General features: G+C 42.5%; 1 protein-coding gene across 5 annotated transcripts in view; it reads right to left on the bottom strand.

Moving 5' to 3' along the window:
* DPYD (dihydropyrimidine dehydrogenase) overlaps positions 1-5,726 on the bottom strand; it is a 495,490-nt gene extending 489,764 nt beyond the window's left edge. For 2 of the 5 annotated variants that reach the window (XM_083743286.1, XM_083743287.1), the window contains exon 1: positions 5,470-5,689. In XM_083743286.1, coding sequence (XP_083599412.1) covers positions 5,470-5,508 — 39 coding nt within the window. In that variant the 5' untranslated portion in view covers positions 5,509-5,689. Of the gene's footprint in view, positions 1-5,469 lie in introns of all 5 variants that reach the window. The other 3 variants (XM_083743291.1, XM_083743290.1, XM_083743288.1) reach the window with 3 other exon arrangements.
* Positions 5,727-20,962: the final 15,236 nt, after the last annotated feature.

Below are 20,962 nucleotides of genomic sequence, written 5' to 3'. Positions count from 1 at the left end.
TCTATACTGCTTCACAATTCCTTCGGAGGCCAAGCGAAGGGCCTTTACCTGTGCCCGTCTCAACTGTTTTCCTACAGCAGTTCTGTCGGGTCGTTACTCCAGAGTTTCCATCGCAAATAGAACATGCACCTGCAATGACACGGCTCTGGAGACTATGGAACATGTAATGCTCTTCTGTCCCAACTGGACAGATGAAAGATCTCGGTTTCTAACTCCTCTCGTGAACAAGCTTCATCTCCCAATCCAGCCTTGGATAGTGTCCCTTCTTCTGCAGGATTCTGACTGTTGGATTACCGAGATGACAGCTAATTTCCTGCTTAGTGTGATGAAGAGGAAAGCGGCACCAACTTCTTCTTTAATACCACAGATGTAGTCGATACGCCGCACAATCGAACCTGTTTTTGTACCCTCAGTCACTCGATGTTTTAAATCCCCCGTTACTTTTGTTATCCCCATTTTTTCAAAGTATCCGCCCAGGACGACATCCACTTTTATCTCCCCACCCCCATTTTATGTTGTTATTTCTATGTATATTATGCTATGGTCACATGGCTAATGCAATAAAATCGATGATGACGATTCCAAAGTAAGGAGAGACTTTGTGCTAGTCATCAGCCTACGACTTTTTCAACCTGCCTTGCCCCACCCTCCAGGCCTAGGAGCCCTTCCTAAACCATTACTTGGAGAACAGCAGAAGCAGCTGGGAAGAGAGGAGTTCGGGGATATTTTTTAAGAAGTATGTTATAAGTTGTGTGTCCTTGTTTCCCAATTTGATCCTTTTATATGGCTTTGTATGTTTGGGATTTTTATGCATTGTGACTTGCTGTTATTTTTATTGAGTAGTAATTCTTTATTGTAATTGACAAATGTAAACTGTTTATTATTTGCTGATATTTAATTTTACTGTTTACTATTATATTCTAATGGATTATTGAATATAACGTTATTTCATACTAGTTGTCAATTTTAAAGTTATTGTGACTTTGTTGTATTGGATCAGATTGTTATTACATGTGTGATCTTTGTTGTCTATTTTGTTGTTTCTTCAGCTTATATTTTTTTAAAAAATTCTTTTTATTGAGTTCTTGAAAACTATATCGAAAAGCAAAAAACGCACAAACAATTAAAAGATAGAAATAAAAAAGCAAGAAAGAAAAGAAAAAGAAACAAAAAGAGAAAATCGGAATAACACATATCAACATAAAACAGACAAACTTACAGACATTTGACCTCCTTCCATCTCGGTTTAGGTTAGGTAATCTTATAATCATTCTGCAGTTGTGTTGTGTTAACTCTATACATCGCAGGTATTAGATTCCGTCCACTGTGATTTTAGTAATTCCCAAATTAACTTCAATATAACTTAAAAATTTATTCCAATCGTTCTTTAGCCTTACATTTTTTTGATGCCTAATTCTTTGTGTCATTCTCGCAAGCTCTATATATTCAAATAGTCTCATTTGCCATTCTCTGACGGTGGGGGTGTTAGAGGTTTTCCAGTTTTGCGCTATTAAAATCCTGGCCGCCACCGTTGCGTATTGAAAGAATGTTTGGTCTTCATTTTTGATCTCCTCCCCAATCATACCTAAGAGGAAAGCTTCCGGTTTTTTGGGGAAAGTGTATTTCAGTATTTTCTTTAACTCATCATAAATTTGTCCCCAGAATCTTTTCACCTCGTCACACGTCCACCACATGTGGAAAAAATTCCCTTCTTTGGTTTTGCATCTCCAGCATGTGCTGTTTCCGGTTTCGTACATCTTCCCCAGTCTTGCCGGGGTGATGTACCAACGATACATCATTTTCTCCATATTTTCTCGGAGAGCAGCACATGCTGTGAACTTCATACCTCTCATCCAAAGTTTTACCCATCTGTCATATTCCAGGTTATATCCAAGGTCTCTGGCCCAAATGGGCCAAATGGTTTCTTCAGCTTATAAACCACCTTGTGTATAGTAATATAGAAAGGCGGTACAGTCATACCTCGGTTCTCCAATGCCCTGGAACTTGTACGTTGCAACTGCCGAACGACTGAAAACCGGAAGTGAGTGTTCCAGTTTTCGAACGTTCTTTTGGAAAGCGAACTTCTGACGGTGTGTCCGCATCTTCTGATTGGCTGCAGGAGCTTGCTGCAGCCAATCAGAAGCTGTGCTTTGGAAGTCGAACGTTTCGACTTCCGAGGTACGACTGTATACAAATTAGAAGTGAAATGAAATGAAAGTGTCTATGGCAAGCCAGCCATGTTGGAAGTGTTGGTGGGAGCCTCAAATTTGGGGAAGGAAAAGATATGGATATCAGCAGTCCTTGGCACTTCCTCAATTGAAGGAGATATACACAAAAGTTTAAGAACTTAATGGGCAATTTGAGCTCACTAGGGCAGGAGATAGCAACTTCAGAAGCATTTTTTAACTCCTGACACACCACTGTAGAAGATCCAGTTTTAAGAATGGGGGGGGGGGGGCTATGTCCTGGGCTGCTTCACATTTTATATCAGGGTTTGGAGCCTTTGTCCCTACAAATGTTATTGGGTTACAACCCTAATTATGAGAGGTGGTGAGAGATCCAACATCATCTAGAGGGCCAAAGGTTCCCTATCCCTACTTTATATAATGACCAGATTGGCTGCAGCCACATAATGCAGCAAGTATTGAAGTCAAAAGCATGGTTCTAGATATGCGGCAGACACATACACTAGGGACCACAGGCAATCTAGGTTCTTCAGAACAAATCCCCAAGGATTTCAGATGGACTGTGTCTGTCGTGTTTATCATAGGAAACACCAATGCAACTAATTGTTGCAAACAGCAGTCTTTAGCCCTTGCATAACAAAGCAAGCGTGGAGAAATTCTACTGCGCAACAGTATAATTTTCACAATACACCACCAATGATAAATCAAAAACTAGAGGGGAAAGGACTGAGGAGGTTGGCATCCCTAGAGATGTTATGTTGGCCTTTTAAAATAAACATGGAAATAAATGATTAATCCCCTGCTCTGGGATAGTCTGAAAGGAACTTTTCACGTGACAATCATCCCAGGGAACATTCCAGACCTTCCCCTTCAATGTTCTGTATTTAGTCTGTGAGAGTTAAAAGCTTTACTAATTCAAGATGGATGTCATGTGTCTCACTTCTCAAATGCAGTGTTCCCAGCACGTATCACATATTCCACCTATAAAGAGATTGGAAGCACCCTTGGGTGACATGCTAGACACTGCCCACTTTGGGCACTGCCCACTTTTGGCTTTGGCTCCAGGCACCAGTGGTATGCTATTTCCCCAACTACTTGACTCAATAATAAATTAAAAAATTCTGCCCCTGCATTATGGGAAACTGGCACACCCAGCACTTACTCCTGAGCAGATTGATTTAGGGGAGAAGCAGTCAGGAAGAGAGTGACAGATTCTGTCTTATACAATTCCATCCAGTATTAATCCACTTAATGGGAATGTTGATTGCAGTACTCTGGATTCAGCTCTTGGGGTCCCTTAAAAAGGCAGCCAGTTGCCAATTCAGGCCTCAGTCTAAATTGAAATAAGTCCCATTGAACAACATGTGACTTGTGTCACTTCCAGATGACCTGTTAACTGAGCATTCGCCCAATTTGTTTGCATGAGGTTTACAGGCAGGTTAGATGACCACAACAATTTATTTGTGGGTGAACTGTGAGTTTATTTGAGCCCTGGGTGACAACCAAGGTGGATATGTGAAGCCTTGTATGAGAGCCAGGAGGCTGAAAGGGGAGGTGTATCGAAAAGGGTGTATATTGCTTATTTTGGAAATTTGAATTGATGTAACATTTTTATGTGCAACTGTGTGTTTTTATATATTTGTTATATGTTGTTCAGTTGCTTGTTTACTTTAGTTTTTTTGTACCACACACACACACATCACAGTACAGTGGTACCTCGGGTTACATACGCTTCAGGTTACAGACTCTGCTAACCCAGAAACAGTACTTCAGGTTAAGAACTTTGCTTCAGGATAAGAACAGAAATTGTGCTCCGGCGGTGCGGTGGCAGCAGGAGGCCCCATTAGCTAAAGTGGTGCTTCAGGTTAAGAACAGTTTCAGGTTAAGAACGGACCTCGGGAATGAATTAAGTACTTAACCTGAGGTACCACTGTATAGAAATGGTTTAAATAAATAAAACTGAGCATTTGTTCCGATTTGTTTTGGAAAGGCTGGACAATACTACCTCAAGCAATTGTTATCCCACTCTTTCAATTGCATGTTGCCATCACTTTTTTCATCAAAAAATTCTGATTTTTAAGGGGTAGCAGGAAGCAGAGTTTTTTTATTCAAGAGCATCAAATCAGCTGTCGTTGCACAACCAGGCCTTTGGCTGATTAATATTCTGCAGCCTTTTAATATGTCCCTGTGGGAAAGGAGGGTATTGTTTCACTGTTTTAATTTACTTGTGTTTCTATATAATATTTTATTCTGTGAACCACCGAGAGATTTTGAAGGGCGGTATATAACAGATTAAATAAAAACAAATAAAATTTGCCAGTATGTGATTGACTCTCATCCCGAAACAGCAACACTCCAGAAGCACCCTTACTTTTTTTTTTTTTTTAAAGGATGCTTACTGCACTGCTGGTGAAATTTTATTTAGAAATATATTGAGAAATAGGTAGATGGGACAGAAGAGCACTATTTGGATTTGCTGACATAAGCATCAAAAGATTCTCCGGAATCTCTTCATTTTGACCTCCAGATGAGGCTATATGTATCCAGAAGAGGATGAGAAACCAGAAAATATTGGTCTGCCAAAGACTATCCTGTGCAGTCACAGGTGGCTAGACAGCGATAGGCAAGAAATACAGGCCAAATTACATTGCCTGAACCACTCAGCTTGGAGAACGGAGGTTTCCTTCCCTTGGGAAAAGCAGGAGTGACAAACCCGTGGGTCTCCCAGAGTTGTTGAACTGCAGCTCCCATCAGCCTCGTCCAGCATGACCAATGGCAAAGGATGATGGGATTTGTAGTTCAGCAACATTTGGCGGAGGGGGAAAAGGGACACAGGCTAGTCACTCGCTTCTGCAGCCTGGGTAGCTTGGCCACTGCATTGTGGTCTTGCCTACGGATACCTGTCCACTTTTGGCAAAGGTTCCTTGGCACAGGGGATAGTCAGAACTTAATCTCCTTCATTACGCACACGCCCCCCTCCCCCGCGCGCACACATGTGGAATGGCTCCAGTGTGTTTACAAGCGGGGAGCCCCTGTCGCTCTTGATAACCAGCCACGGGGGGGGGGGGGACCCCACTCTGCACATGCCCAGAGGCCCACATATCCCTCGAGCGCACAAGTCAAGCCTGCGGCCACCAAGGACTCCGGACACCTTGCAATGCTTGGCGACTGCAGCAGAGGCTCCTTGGGGGGGTCCCAAGTTTCTTCTTCCCGGTTTCCAGACGCCACAGGGCTCCTGGCGCGCCCTCCTCTGCCGCCCCCCTGCACGAGGACACGGCCGTACCTCTATGTCCACGGGGTCCCGGCTCAGCCAACGTGCCATACTCGCGCCAGCCGCGTCCGCCCTTTCGCCGCCGCCTTCCAGGAATCGTCCAGCAGGGCGAAGCGAAAGCGCGACGCGGAGCCAGCCCGCCCAGCAACGCCCCCAGTGGGCGGACGCGGCGGAGACCTTCCTCGGCGCTGCCCCTTCGGCTCCGCAGCTGCCTCCTGGCTCGCGCTCTCCAGCCAATTGGCCTTTTCTGCTGAGCTTGCAGGGAGGAAAACATTCAGACATGGCCTTGCTTTAAAGAAGGGGGTGGGGTGGGGATATTGATTACTTAATTGCGTAACCGTGTGCAGCTTGCAACAATCTAGGTAACATACACAAAAGGAAAGGAAAAACGAAATACTGTAACTAAAATCTAAGTTTTTGTAAACTGGTGAGAGAGCGATGCAAAAGTTACACTAACAGGAAATCTGACACTTGCATGAAACATTTAGACGGGCGAACACAGATATGTTAAGAGTTTGAGCATTTCAGTGATTTGGTTGTACACATTTTCGTTGACACCTTTTAATTGCCTTTCTAGGATTTTCTGGTGAGGGCGCAATGCTGGATTAAACCCTGTGGAGGCCCCTAGGCAGTTGAAATCTAGGGGGGGCCCTCACAAATCATTTCCTAATAGTTTTTGTAATTTTCTTTCAAGATGGAATCAATATTATTTTGAATGGATACAACAACTTAGTAAATATGCAGAAATGGCGAAACTTACTGGAAAAATAAGAAATCAAGATAACAAATGTTTTATAAAAGAATGGAAATGGTTTACTGAATATTTACAAATGAGATGCAAACAGATAAGAACATGGGCAGGATTATTGTAGTAACTTGCAGATTTAAAAAAGTATGCATTTAAAGTAGATGACTAAATTAAGTTAATTTGGATATGCAGAAAATATTTAAAATAAATTTAAAGAAACCACAGAAAGGGGGAAGGAAGTCAAGTTTTGAAATGTTAAAATGATTATACAATTAATGAAATGTATAAAATTGAAAATCATAAAAAAGAACTGTATTAAATTTGTTGAAAATTATTAAATAAAAAAAAAATGTAGAACTGAAAAGGACTACGAGGGTCACCTAGTTCAGCCTCCTTGTGGTCCCTTCAAACTCTACGATTCTCAGTTCTGGTGCCTCATCTCACTTGATGGTAATAATGAACATTATTATGGGGAATGTGGAAGACTAAACAGGAACACAACTTCCTTGCAAGTCAAGTACGGTAATTGTTTTGATTATATTACCTTTACCTTTAACCTGCTAATGCCACTTTTTCTTAAAAAATGAAGAAAAGGCAACACATCAGAACAAAATTAAATTTTAAAGCTGTGTGTGTGGCTAATTTGTTTAGTTTGTTGCTCCTCAGCTACTGTGTGTAACACTTGTTGTTGTTTTTGTTGTTGTTTAATCATTTAGTCGGGTAACACTAACATGCCTTAAACCAGTGTTTGCCAACCTTTGGTCTCCAGCTGTTTTCGGACTTGTTTAGTCGTTTAGTCGTTTCCGACTCTTCGTTACCCCATGGACCAGAGCACGCCAGGCACTCCTGTCTTCCACTGCCTCCCGCAGTTTGGTCAAATTCATGCTGCTGGCTTCGAGAACACTGTCCAACCATCTCGCCCTATGTCGTTCCCTTCTCCTTGTGCCCTCCATCTTTCCCAGCATCAGGGTCTTTTCCAGGGAGTCTTCTCTTCTCATGTGGTGGCCAAAGTATTGGAGCCTCAGCTTCAAGATCTGTCCTTCCAGTGAGCACTCAGGGCTGATTTCCTTCAGAATGGAGAGGTTTGATCTTCTTCCAGTCCATGAGACTCTCAAGAGTCTCCTCCAGCACCATAATTCAAAAGCATCAATTCTTCGGCGATCAGCCTTTATGGTCCAGCTTTCACTTCCATACATTACTACTGGAGAAACCATAGCTTTAACTATACGGACCTTTGACAGCAAGGTGATGTCTCTGCTTTCTTTCTGGACTACAGCTCCCCATCATCCCTGACCACTGGTCTTGCTGGCTATGGGTGATGGGAATTGTAGTCCAAACATAGCTGGAGACCCAAGGTTGAGAAACACTGTCTTAAACAATGCTTGCTATGGATGATGGGAGCTGTAGTCCAAAACATCTGGACATTACTAGGTTGGCTGCCCCTGGTTTGTGCTGTTATACCACTGAAGAGCAACAGTGAAGAACCACAGAACAAACTTGCTTCCTGCCTGCCTGCAAGTATTCTCTCACATTTCCCAGGATGATGGCAAAACCTTCTGTTAGGGAGCAACTACTGATCTGCGATAAAAATGTTGGTTGAGACAAGCTGGCTGAGAATATTACAGTTAAAATTCACTAGCTCTGATTCAAGTTGCAAAAAAATAAAAAATAAAAGGGTTAGATAGGAAATGGCTGAGCATACCAGCACTTTTAATGGGCAATTTGAGAATGGCTGTCAAATTAAATTTGTGCCCTGAGCATCACTTGCTGTTGTAAATATGATTGTGCATCAAAACTGATGGCATTATCACTCAACCAGCTCTCACAGTATCACAGATGCTTGTTTTTTTGCAAACAAGGTTGTAAGCCAAGTGGAAGGCACACAGACACAAAATCCTTCTTTGGCTGTGTTCTTGATATGTGGAAAATAAGAAGGAAAGGAAACATTCCATTCCATTTGTCTGCTTATAGGAACGCTTGACGTCTCTGTTGCTGTCAGATCTGCAGATGGAGGAAGGAGTTGGCAGAGATTCCTCCTCTTATCCAAATGGAGGACCAACTTAGGATCCAAGCCTCTGCATGTGGGTCTCCTCTCCTACTGAATGGAGATGGTGTTTGGATGACCAGCTGAGGCAACAGGGGTCATCACAACTTCCAAAATTGTAGGGTGCATGCTGTAAGCTGCTGAAAGCGAAGAATGCTTAATGAAAAATTCGGGCTGCAGCTGATCAAGACTTTCTTGTACTGTGAAGACGACAGTTAAATTTGATCTGGACATCTATTTTTGTTTCTGCAAAGCACAACGATATGTTATTGACAGAAGTGCCAGAAACCAGAATCGTATTCAATTATTTGAAGTTACGTTGTTTACAAGTTACATCCAAGGAAAGGGGAAGTTATGAGCATGGAGACTGCTTGCTTCAGAAAGCGGTCTTTAATGGGGTATAATTAAATATATTCATTCGTTCGTATTATTTGTATGCCGCTTCCCCACAAAATCATGTTCAAAGTGGCTTACAACTAAGAAAGCATTTCAAACAAACTCTATGATACAATTTCACAATAGCATAGCAAAATAACACCATAGTAACAATTTCTTAATGGCGTAGCAAAACAAAAATACAACGTAGAAAGACCCACATTTCCATACTGTAAGTATGACAAGATTACTTGAATAGCATGCAGCACCCAATAGCAAAAATAAGAAGGGTGATTTGCATTTTCACCTTAGTCCTAGAAACACCCGCACCAAGATATGGCTCACAGTTCCCTCTCCGGCAGCAACTTCTTGTAAAGCTTCCAAGGGCATAGGGTGGAGTATCTGGAAATATAATAATAATAATAATAATAATAATAATAATAATAATAATAATAAAGCCACTAATTATTATTTTTTTTAGTTCTAATCAAGTGACTCAGAGAAAACTTCTCCCCCCCCCCCACTTCTTACTAGCTTTCTTACTGAATAATTTGCTCTGGACATCTTGTAACACCCCCCCAAAAAAAGAAACTTGGCATGATATGTCACTTCCAGTATGATTATGTCACCAGAACTTCAAACTCTTTTCCAGACAGGCAGCCACATTAGGCTTCTGCAGCAAAAATAACCAAGGGTCTTGTGGCATCTTCCACATTTATTATGGCATAAGCTTTCACGGGCTACAGTCCACTTCATCATCAACATAAAAAATGTAACATTAAATAATGGATTGCGACTTGCAGCTGAACATTCACAGAAGAAATATAAATCTTTTATTGTGCGCGAATCCGACTGACTCATGATGGTTTGTCGAAGTCAATTGTTGTTTGTAAATGTCCTCTTCTGCCCATTTTCTTTTTTCGGCTTTGTAACATCATACTGTAATGCACAATTTTTGTAGCACTTAGCTTTCCTTTGAATATTCCTCCCCCCCCCTCCCATTCCGCTGTGGCCTTTGTAAAAGTTCTGCAAATCAATGCTGGTTGGTAGTGCATCAATATTTTTGAATTCTCTGAGATTGTTGGGCAAGATCACATACCCTGTTTGATGTAATATCTCATTAGTGTTTTACAGGGCTGCCAAAACCACTGACATTTGGATTTTGACACAGGATGTGCAAAGACCAAGATGTAGGTATAGACTGTGTGTTGCTATTTAGCCATAGACTGGATTTGTGAGTGACTTTAAAGTGTTTGGGTATCATCAGCATTAGTCCCTTCCGTTGGGGGTGGGGGGGTACAGTATTAGATCGAACAGCTGAAAAAGAAACAATAGAAACAAAATTCCAATAATACAAAAAAAATTAAATACGTATTTAAAAGCTCAGCATTATTCAAACGCATTTTAATGCTCTGAAGTCCATTTCTTAAACTCCAGAACTACAGAGACAACAATATACACCCCTGCTTTTATGCTGAGGAAAAGTTGAACTATAAAGCACATAAAAAGAAGAAGAAGAAGCTGTCTTATTGGAATCTGTGCAGTTCCAAAGATGGCTCCACATTTGAAACTGACCATCAAAATAACATGGACAATTTTGCAAAAGCTGGCATTCACAGCTTGTTTTCTTTTTAACAACCCAACAAATTGATTTGCTGGGGACTTTGCACTGTTACGTGCACAGGGCTCAAGGCCATGTGCTCCCTTCTCCACCCCCCCTCTTCCTCTGGCACAGGGATGGAGAAAGCAGGAGCATTTGCTTCTCCTCCTGTGTCCAAACAGGGAACTCTTGTTAGTGATATTATTTAGTTTTGTGGCAACCAAGGGTGGTATCATGGGGCTGTGGTGCTTACCCAAGCTCCCAACAGTGGAGTCCCTGCTGTTTACCGGGAAGGAGAGGGAGAGGGGGAAGGCTGCAGGGGTGTTGGTGCTGTAGCTGTCAGTGTGTTTGCACCGCACCAACCTCTGCACCGCCTTGCCCTTCTGACTCTCTTCCCCCGTAGGCAGCAGAAACTCCATTGACCAGAGGTCATGTTAGTGTAGCCACCAAACACCACTGTCCACTACCATGTTGTGCTTTACTGAAAGGAGCCAGCATCATTAACCTGTTGCAATGTACGGAAGCTCCACATGAAGTAGTGCATTTTCAGTAGGGCTTTATTCCAGCTGCAGTCTTGTGTTATCATAAAGCAGTCTTCTTACAGTATATCCAGGAATCAGCATACACAGGTGGGATTACATACAGGGGAGAAGCCAGCATGGGGAAGTCAACCATACCTCTTTATAAAGGTAAAGGGACCCCTGACCATTAGGTCCAATCGTGACCAACTCTGGGGTTGCGGCGCTCATCTCGCTTTATTGGCCAAGGGAGCAGGTGTACAGCTTCTGGGTAATGTGACCAGCAGGATTAAGCCGCTTCTGGTGAAACCAGAGCAGTGCACGGAAACGCCGTTTACCTTCCCACTGGAGTGGTACCTATTTATCTACTTGCACTTTGACACACTTTCAAACTGCTAGGTTGGCAGGAATACCTCTTTATACTGATTGGCTATAAACCAATCAGGCAACACCTCATGTCTCATGATGCTGACTCATCACATGATACTGAGTCAGTATTTCCATGTCGCACAGAGTGTTAACTCCTTGATGCCCACAACACTTCTACATAACCATGGTTTGAAGATGGTTTGTCTCAGTGAACCATAGTGAACATTATGGCTCCTTGCAGAGGCACCAACTTGAGCAGACGATTGGGTGTGCGTGTGTGCCAATGATGCACACATGATGTGTGTGTGATGCTGGGAGGAGCTGGGGTGGAGCCAAACCAGCAGGGACATGGCTTCAATGGCTGGCAGCTCCTCTTCCTCCTGTCGCTGCCACCAGCCCAAGATGGCTTCCCTCTCCTTCTCCTCCATGGCAGCAGGTGGAGAAGCCACTAGCCACTGAAGCTGCACTGTACTGTGATCAGATCTGTGATTGGCCTTCTCTGTCATGGGTTTTCCTCAACATTGGGGGTGGGGGTGCCCCTACAATGTTATATTGGAGGAGCCAAAGGAGATCTGGGCCCCTTCAAGTTGGCACCTATGACTCCTCGGCAGAAGAGTAGGGTCCCTCTAAATAAAATAATTTTATCTATTTGACTTGTAGCAATGCAATTTCAGCTTCACATTTCCCTCTGTATTTTTAAGATTGACTGGTTTGTTTTAGAATTTGGATATACAGTTGCACCAGCTGAATTTCTGTCTTCTGTGCTAAAGGCACAGAATCTCTGTCACATGGGGGGGGGGGGGAGTCGCCTGCCTTAAATCCATTAGGTGCTGCTATTCCTACGCACAATGCAGTGGGTGGCTTTTAAATGTAATCATGACTTCTTCCCTCGCTAGAGTACCCTGAAGAGGAGGAAAGAAAACCCTGATTATTACTACAGCAGAGCTTTCCCCCTCTACAATTCCTCACCTTAAGTGAATCACACTAAGCAGCCACTTTGTGAAACTGAGAAGCGTCCAAATGCATTTTAAAGTTATAATGACTGTTTAGTGACTCCACTAATTTATTCTAGCCATCTGGGGCAAAATCGACGAATGCATCTTTTCTAAAAATGCTTCCTAATGTTTTGATGTACTGGTACAGACCATAAATGTACTTCTTAAAAAGAAGAAGTAGAGGGAGCCCATATATTTTCAGGCTAAATTCATCATTAGAAAATAATTATCTTTATTATTATTATTATTATTATTTTAAAAAAAAATCACTCACAATGTATTTTCCAGTTTAAGACTTCAATTCCTATGTAGCTTAACTCCTTTCTTGGGTGTATGTCCTATTCACCACATTAGAACTTCCTTCTGAGTAAACATGCATAATACCAGACTCTACTTACAGCAAATAAATAATGGGAGCATATTTTTTTCTGGGAAATTAACAAAACCGAAAAGCATTTTCAGTATTTTCAACATTTTTTTTTTAAAAAAATTAGGTTTTATATCCAGTGGCTGGATAGAGAAGTAAGATTGCATAGGTTACACTAAGGATCAATCTAGACAGCTTGTGGGTGTGTAGAGCAGCATATCATTGATACATTAATAGCACATTTGAATCATATTTATTATGCAGATCCATACACCATCCTACTTCATCAGTTGTTCTGCAGTGCTTCCCCTGTGTTTACATATTATTGCATTCACACTTTAAATCTACCCATTTTATTGACTATGTTCCCAACATCTCCAATTCCCCACTTCCCTGCCCTGGGTGCAAGTAAATCATGTCATGACACCAAGCTGGCATGCTTTCGTTTATATACCTTTAAAGTTTTATATACCTAGGCTGTGACTGACTGCTGTGCTAAGTCATGCTCATCTGCAGAAAACACCAGGATCTGGCATTATTGGGGGGGAAAGGTGGCAGTGGCTACATCACAAAGACCTGGACAAATATCATTTACTTTCCAAGATGCTCTCCTGCTAAAGCACATTAAAAGCTGGAATAAGCAAAGAACCAGAGGATTCGTAGAAGAAAAGGATAGAGGACATACACTGATTGCAGCCAATGCAGTATAACCACCCCGTTTTTTGCGTGGGCACAAATGGTATTGCAAGTCTAACCACCCTGATAGCATCACAAGCACAAATCATGATGAATGCATGCCTAGAGGGAGGCTATTTCAACAAGGGACCATTTTTCACTTGTTGCAAACTGGAAAAACTATCTTGGATAACAGATGTTTTACCACCATGCTAAAACATCAAAGCACCACAGTTGCTCCATATTACTGGGATCTGCTGTGCTAGATGGGAGCTATAGGATTAGGTAAAGGAAAAGGACCCTGGATAGTTAAGTCCCGTCAAGCTTGACTACAGGGTGCGGCGCTCATCTCGCTTCAGGCTGAAGGAGCCGGCATTTGTCCACAGAAAGCTTTCCGGGCCATGTGGCCAGCATGACCAAACTGCTTCTGGTGCAATGAGACACCATGATGAGTTCCAGAGTGCATGGAAACACTATTTACCTTCCCGTCACAGTGGTAGCTATTTATCTTCTTGCACTGATGTGCTTTTGGACTGCTAGGTTGGCAGAAGCTGGTTGCCAGGAGCTCACCCCGGCGTGTGGATTCAAATCGCCAACCTTCTGATCGGCAAGTCCAAGAGGCTCAGTGATTACGAGTAGTTGAGAGGAACATTGGTGGGTCAATAATGGATACACTGTTCTCATGTTTAGTAAACAGATTTCATGTTTTCTTGGGTGGAGGGGAGATACATTCCTAAAAGAAGCAGTGTGTGCTTAATAACCAAGTTTAGTTAAGTGCTAGTAACAAGCCTAAAAATTCTATTAGTAAGCTTAAGAATGTGTAAGCTAAATAATAACACAGTTTTCTCCTCTTTACGCCCCAGCCTTCATTTCCCAAACTCTGTTGTCTCCCTTGTGTCTATTTTTAGATTATACAGGGCAGGGACTTCCCCTGTCATTCTTTGGGAAACACCATGTAAAGGAATGGCACTATGTAGACAATACTAAATACTAGCATGGTTGGGCGCAAAAGAGGTGAGAGCTCCTGCGCCTTTCAACAGTGTTGGAGGAGAGCTGTGCTTGCTGAAATTGCCTCTTCTCCACCATGGTATAAAAGTGCAGATGCCCTCTCCTCTAATACCCAGTAGTGACTGGTGCCCATTGCAACTGGCAGGGCAGAAGGCAGGGAGTCCAAGCAGTGGGTGGAGTCAGTGCCAACTAATGCTGGTTTTGCCCCTACCCTCCTCTTCCTCTGCTTAGCCCTACAATGGGCAACACAGAGACTAAATAGAAAAGGGAAGGTGACAGCCAGTTCCATTCACCTGGACTGGTTGGAAGTCAGAAGGCAGGCTGGCAGTGTTGGCTGAAGGAGCTGTGCCCCATTTGCCCTAATGGACTAGCCTCTGCTGTGAATACCAACAATGTTCCTAAAGACACTCTGTTTCTACAAGTCTGCAGATTAGACTTTCACACATGCAAGTCCACCTGGGAGCTTGCAGGACAGGATGAGGCCTTGTGGAGTGCATGAATCAAGTCATTTGCTTAAGGAATCTGAAGGCTGGCTTCTAAATCAGAGTCTGGCATTAAATTATCTTCTCGGGGGAAACTCTTAAATGCTATTCCTCAGCTTGGGCCTCAGGCAGGCTTGGGGATGAGCCCAATATCTTTGTAGCCATGTGCAGAATTATGGCCCTAGGAGTCTCTGATAATGTTAACTCGTGCTACGAAGCTTTGTGAGCAGGTTTGCCTTTTGATTCAAAACTGAAGTCAAAGTTTAGAGAGATGAGCCGCTATCCCTAGAGTTCTTATAACAAGCCTGCGACCCCCTTTTCTGACTAAGCACTGGCTTGATGTGCACACTGGTCCCCGGAGTATTATACATCTGCTCACAATGACCTTCTGCCAGGAGCTGGAATGGTTTCTCGATTTTAGGTGATGCAATTTATAAGCGATATTAATCTTTTACTTGTGTCAAACCTTATGGAATGAAATTGCAATGAATGGAATGAAATTCAATAGTACAAAGAGTAAGGTCATGCATCTGGGACTAATAAATGCTTTTGTTATCTGCTGGAAGAGTGGGAAAGATACCAGAGTTCTTGGACAGTTGGAAGACAGCGAGCCATCAACATGATCCTTCAGCGGTGAGAGCAAATGCTATTCAATATATGAAAAGGGGCATTTTTCATTTTTCATTTTTCATTTTATTTTTTGCAGGAATACTGAAATGGAGAAATTGGGGAGGCCCTATTTGGAACAATACTTCAATTCCCCCACACTCCACCAATGCTGGATTTGTGTATAGGCTAAGTAGGCTGAAGCCTAGGGCCTCTAAATCTAGGGGGCCTCGCCAGCCTGCCTGCTCCCCAGAGGGCAGTCTCCCCTCTCCCAAAATTGCAAACTCAAGAGTTCATGCAAAGGCAGGGCAACTCATGCACAGCAACTATGAGACTCAGGGCTAGCCAGTGGGGCCCAATTTGAAGAAGTGGGGCCCAACTTGAGGGTTATTTGTAGGGTCCAACTTCACAGCCAAAGTCTGCAAAATCTTATAGATATAAATAAAATCCATCTAGATTGCCCTGGGGGGGGCCCTTAGGAGTGACCTGCAGGGCCCAATTTGCCAAATTGCTCCAACTGCTTTAAGGTCAGCCCTGATGAGACTGTTCAGGGGATGGACTGACAAGCCCTGCACATTCTAGGTCCCTGGTATCACTATTCAGAGTACAGACTCAAGGACATGTTATGGAAATAAAGCGGGCACTTATTGGAATTTAGTTTTGTCACATCTCCCCCTCCCCCATCCCCGGGACAATGAGCCCAGCCTCCTTTTATTCATAATTGCATAAGCAGTTCACCACAGTATGGCCAAAAACCTGTACATTTCTGGCCATGAAATACACTGAAATACACACCCCATATGTAGCAATGGAGATTTATATTACTGCATTGTGAATGAACACTGTTTTCTTAGTGGACTCTATTTTTTGAATTACCTAAGAGCCACCAATAGGGAGCTCTAGAATCTGATAGCTAACCAATCGGGTACTACCAAACAGCGATCCCTATTGCTGAAAGCAGGTAACAAGCAGGAAACGCTTCAGCTCAGCCTTTGCACTGTTGACCAAAATTATATTAGCAACATATACAAGCAGAAAAGTTGTTTTCCTTCATTTACAAGGAATCATACAAAACAAAGTGGTACTAATAAAGAAAAATTCCAGGGTGGCAACAGAAAGCAAACTAAAAATGTTTTTGCAGTTCATTAGAACTATCCAGCAATATCAAATTATGGGAAAACTGGTGCTATTAACAGTAAACCTTCTATTTGGTTAATTGATTTGGCAACTTCCATGCACATGATGTCTGATGCTAATTCCCCCTCAAAGAGTTAAATGATAACTCATCAGAGGCAGCTACAGTTGCAAATGGAAACAAAATATCTGTGAAAGGAAGAGGAGCAGGTTTGCTCAAGTTTGTTGCAGGTAGAAATATGGTTTGTAATGAAGTTAGAGCAGTGGTTGCTTGAATTAACAAATAAGAAAGTTTTGAGAATTTACATGCTAGGTTAAAATTGATTAATTCATTAAGAAGGGGATTGTAAGAAAAACACTGGGGCCTAATTTGAATAATAGAGTGCCTGGTATCTGGTGGGCAATCTCCTCCTCTATTTCCAAACTGTGGCTGTGGACCAAATCACCCGTCAGGAGAGCTATGAGATTTAAGTGTGGGTCATATGTCTTGCCAATCCAAGCAGGTATATAACAGGAAGACTGGCCTGCCCAGGCCTCATATGAAGGTATTTTTATCTTCAACACTTGAAGAATATAAGAAGTGCCTGCTGGATTAGGCCAATGGTCCACCAAGTCCAGCATCCTGTTTTCACAGTAGCCAACCAGTTGGCCTCCAGTAGCCTGCAACCAGGACCTGAACTCAACAGCACTCTCCCCATAATGTCCAGCAGCTGGTATTCTGTGGTGTTACTGCCTCTGATAGTAGAGTCAATTTAGCCATTATAACTAGCAGCCATTGATAGCCTTATCTTCCATGAATTTTTTCAAGTGCATATTGTTATTTTTTAACTGTATGCATTGGGCATTTTGAAATATAAACTGGATTTGCGATGCAATGTTTTACAAGCCTACTCAGAGGCAAACCCCACTGAGTTCAGTGGGATTTAATCACAAAGAAAAAATAATCCTACAGTCCCATGCACACTTAACTGGGATTAAGTTTCATTGATTGTAACTGGGTTTTACGTCTGAACAGATATGCAGAAGATTGTGCTCTGTCTTTCATGCATACAGAATTTAGCATTATTTCAAATATCAAATTGAGTTATTTACAACTTGCTATACATAATAAAGAGGTTTCATCCTACCCTCAACAAATTTGAGGGAGAGCAACCTTTACACCAACCATTTGCCCCTAATTTACATGGGCTAAATGAACAAACAAACAAATAAAAACAAACGTGGATGCCAAAGTGATGGAAACAAATTTAGACTAATGCTTCCTGGGTTACATACCCTCCAACGTTTCTCCGATGAAAATAGGGACATCCTAAGGAAAAGCAGGACATCCTGGGATCACATCAGAAACCGGGATGGTTTCTGTAAATCTGAGACTGTCCCTGGAAAATAGGGGCACTTGGAGGGTCTGGGAAGGCATGAGGTGAAGAAAACCAAGTAATTCTGACAGACTGGTCCTGCTTATATTTTAGACATATAATTTCCCACCTGGGTAACAAAACTAGACCTCCCAGAGCAATAGACCGATCAGCTGTTTGTGTGAGTCAGTTCAGCAACACTGGAGTTTGGTAGCCATACTTCCTCCAGGTAATAATGGCTATTAACATTTTAATTGAAAAACAATCAGGAAAGAGAAGGAGACAGGGAATACACAGAATCCTTCCCCAGGAGCCTTTGGCTCTAGGCAGCACACCAATTAACTGGCTAGGAAATTGGATAAGATAGAGGAACAGGAACAATGAGGTGGTACATTCAGATTGATTATAGAGTGACTGACTTGGAGGCTGGCTGACAGGCCTTCCTGTCTCCCAAAATGGAGTTTTGTACTTTTAAAACCGGCATCAATCACATCAACCTCGGGCCAGTCACACAACTTTCCTTGGTGAAGGTGAGGAATGCAATCCAAGTGAGCAAAAAGTCTGGTTAGATTCAAAGATACCTTAAACTGGTGTGGGTGGGTGGGAGGAAGATAGAAAGAGAGAGATTAATTCCCTTAGAGGTTCTCATTTTGGAATTATTTAATCATTCTCCATAGTGGGAATGCAGACCCTCCCAGTGTCTCCCTTTTCCAGGGACAGTCCCAGGTTTACAGACACCGTCCTGGTTTCTGATTTGATTCTGGAATGTTCTGCTTTGCTTTGGAGGGTATGGAGTTATGTGACCCCCGAGTCAATGAGACAGGTAACTAACTATACAACTAACTATACAACCCTTAGGAGATATCTGAAGGCAGCCATGTTGAGGAACGTTTTTATTATGCTTTTATATATGGTGGAAACTGACCAAAGTGGCTGAGGCAACCCCGTCAGATGGATGGGGTATGAATTAATAACAAAAATAAAAATTCTTATTGAATAAGACACCCCTACTGTGGGTTAAACCACAGAGCCTAGGACTTGCTGATCAGAAGGACGGTGGTTTGAATCCCCGTGACGGGGTGAGCTCCCATTGTTTGGTCCCTGCTCCTGCCAGCCTAGCAGTTTGAAAGCACGTCAAAGTGCAAGTAGATAAATAGGTACTGCTCTGGCGGGAAGGTAAATGGCGTTTCTGTGTGCTGCTCTGGTTTGCCAGAAGCGGTTTAGTCCTCCTGGCCACATGGCCCAGAAGCTGTACACCTGCTCTCTCGGCCAGTAAAGCGAGGTGAGCACCACAACCCCAGAGTCGGTCATGACTGGACCTAATGGTCAGGGGTCCCTTTACCTTTATTTTCATAAGAGAAATGTCGGAGGGTATGGGAATGCTTATTTCTTCTTTAGAAACAAAGCTTTGCTTCACTTTATTTTTGTTTTCCTCACCACCACTCTCCCCGCTACATTTCCTTTTTGCTGCACTTAGTTTATCACGATGCTGGGTCAATGCAGGTAAAAATCATCAACATTAAGTAAGTGCTCGGTAAATGGATTGAAATAAATTATTCCCTCTCCGAATACTAGAACTTGGTGTGATTTAATGCTATTGGTAGCAAATTCAGGACAGAGAAGAGGGAGAACTGCTTTGCACAATCCATAATTAACGTATCAAATTCGCTATTCCGAGATGCGGTGAAGGGCATTAGCTTAACAGAGAATTTGGCATTCCTTAGATCTGATCCAGCAGAGCTAATCTGATGAGCTTTATCCTGGTGTTGGGCACAGAGGGATTTTGCAACCTGCGATTATGTCAATTGCACATTCTCTAAAGAGGTTGACCTCCACTGAATCTACCACATTTGTAGGTAATCTCCTCTTGGTGCACAGCTCCCTCCAACACGTGTCATAGGTCTCGCTGAACGTGCTTTAATTTATGGAGCATTTTAAACACCACACACTCCTAACCCTGAAACGAAGTTCTCTTCTATGGCTACAAACAGAAGCTGTTTAGAATGAGGATGATCAAATATTGTGCCAGGTTGCTTCCACTGGGTCCTTGAGCAAGTCTGTCTTCCTAACCTGACATATAATTCAGCTTGTTATTGAATGAGGTGCAGAGCACATGGGCCTGAAGAACAGACGCTAACCTCTTGGATTGTCTGGCTAAAAGATAAATCAAGCATTTGAGCTACTCACCTTCCAATTAACAAGATGTTGGAGATGAACATATTGCCAGCACTCTGAAGATGGATTCAGAAAGGCTGTGCTGAAGTTTTTTGTTTTGTTTTTTTTTTTAAAAAAAAGTAAAGTGGTTGCTCACAGTTATATAAACGGACAATATATAATGCATTGATTTTCTTTATAGAAGACAACAGGATCTCATAAAACTGAAGGATAAGCAAGGCAATTTCCCCCAGTTCCTCTCCACTATTGCTCTGACATTCCAATAGCCCTTGGAGTTCCAGTCCATGTTGGCAAATCTGGATTTTGGAAGGCTGATAACATCCTCTGAGCAGGCAGATGACATTGATGATACCACAAAAATCCTCCAGTGTCTTTGAAGTTTTTAAATCAACAACAACAACAACAACAACAACAACAACAACAACAACGAGTTTTTGCAGGCATATAGTTGTGCTTATCTTGCAGGATGAAAAACAACAACAGCTAACAGTATTAAAAATATAAATGTAAAAATAGTCTCAGGCATTTTTTTTTTTAGTCCACATTGTAGAAGTACACAATTAAAAACAATAGGTGTCAGAGACTGTACTGATGAGGGCTGCACTAAGGAAGAATGGTGAGAGCCACCCCCTCCCCCTGATCTGAATCTTCCCAGGAACAGGAGGACAGCGTAGATTTGGAACAGCGGTTTGCAGAGGGGACTAGTTCAGAAGGCAGAAGCTGGGAAATACTGGATGGGGAACAGCTAGAAGAAGAAGAAACACTGGAAGAGAGAGAATTAACAGATTCACAGTCTCTGGATAATACACCCCCCCCATCTCCAAAGTCACGGAGAGCTCAGAAAGTGTCAGAACAGAAAGCACAGAGGTTACAACCTCAGGTTGCAAAACATAGGAGTGACGTAGATTAATAGGGACATAGGGGGGAGTGAGAGCTGGACCATAAAGAAGGCTGATCGCCGAAGAATTGATGCTTTTGAATTATGGTGCTGGAGGAGACTCTTGAGAGTCCCATGGACTGCAAGAAGATCAAACCTCTCCATTCTTAAGGAAAT

The sequence above is a fragment of the Podarcis gaigeae genome (assembly GCF_964106915.1).
Source record: "Podarcis gaigeae genome assembly, chromosome: 6".
Classification (NCBI taxonomy): Eukaryota; Metazoa; Chordata; class Lepidosauria; order Squamata; family Lacertidae; genus Podarcis; species Podarcis gaigeae.
The sequence above is the reverse complement of the archived record's forward strand: the minus strand, read 5'-3'. Positions and strand labels throughout refer to the sequence as shown.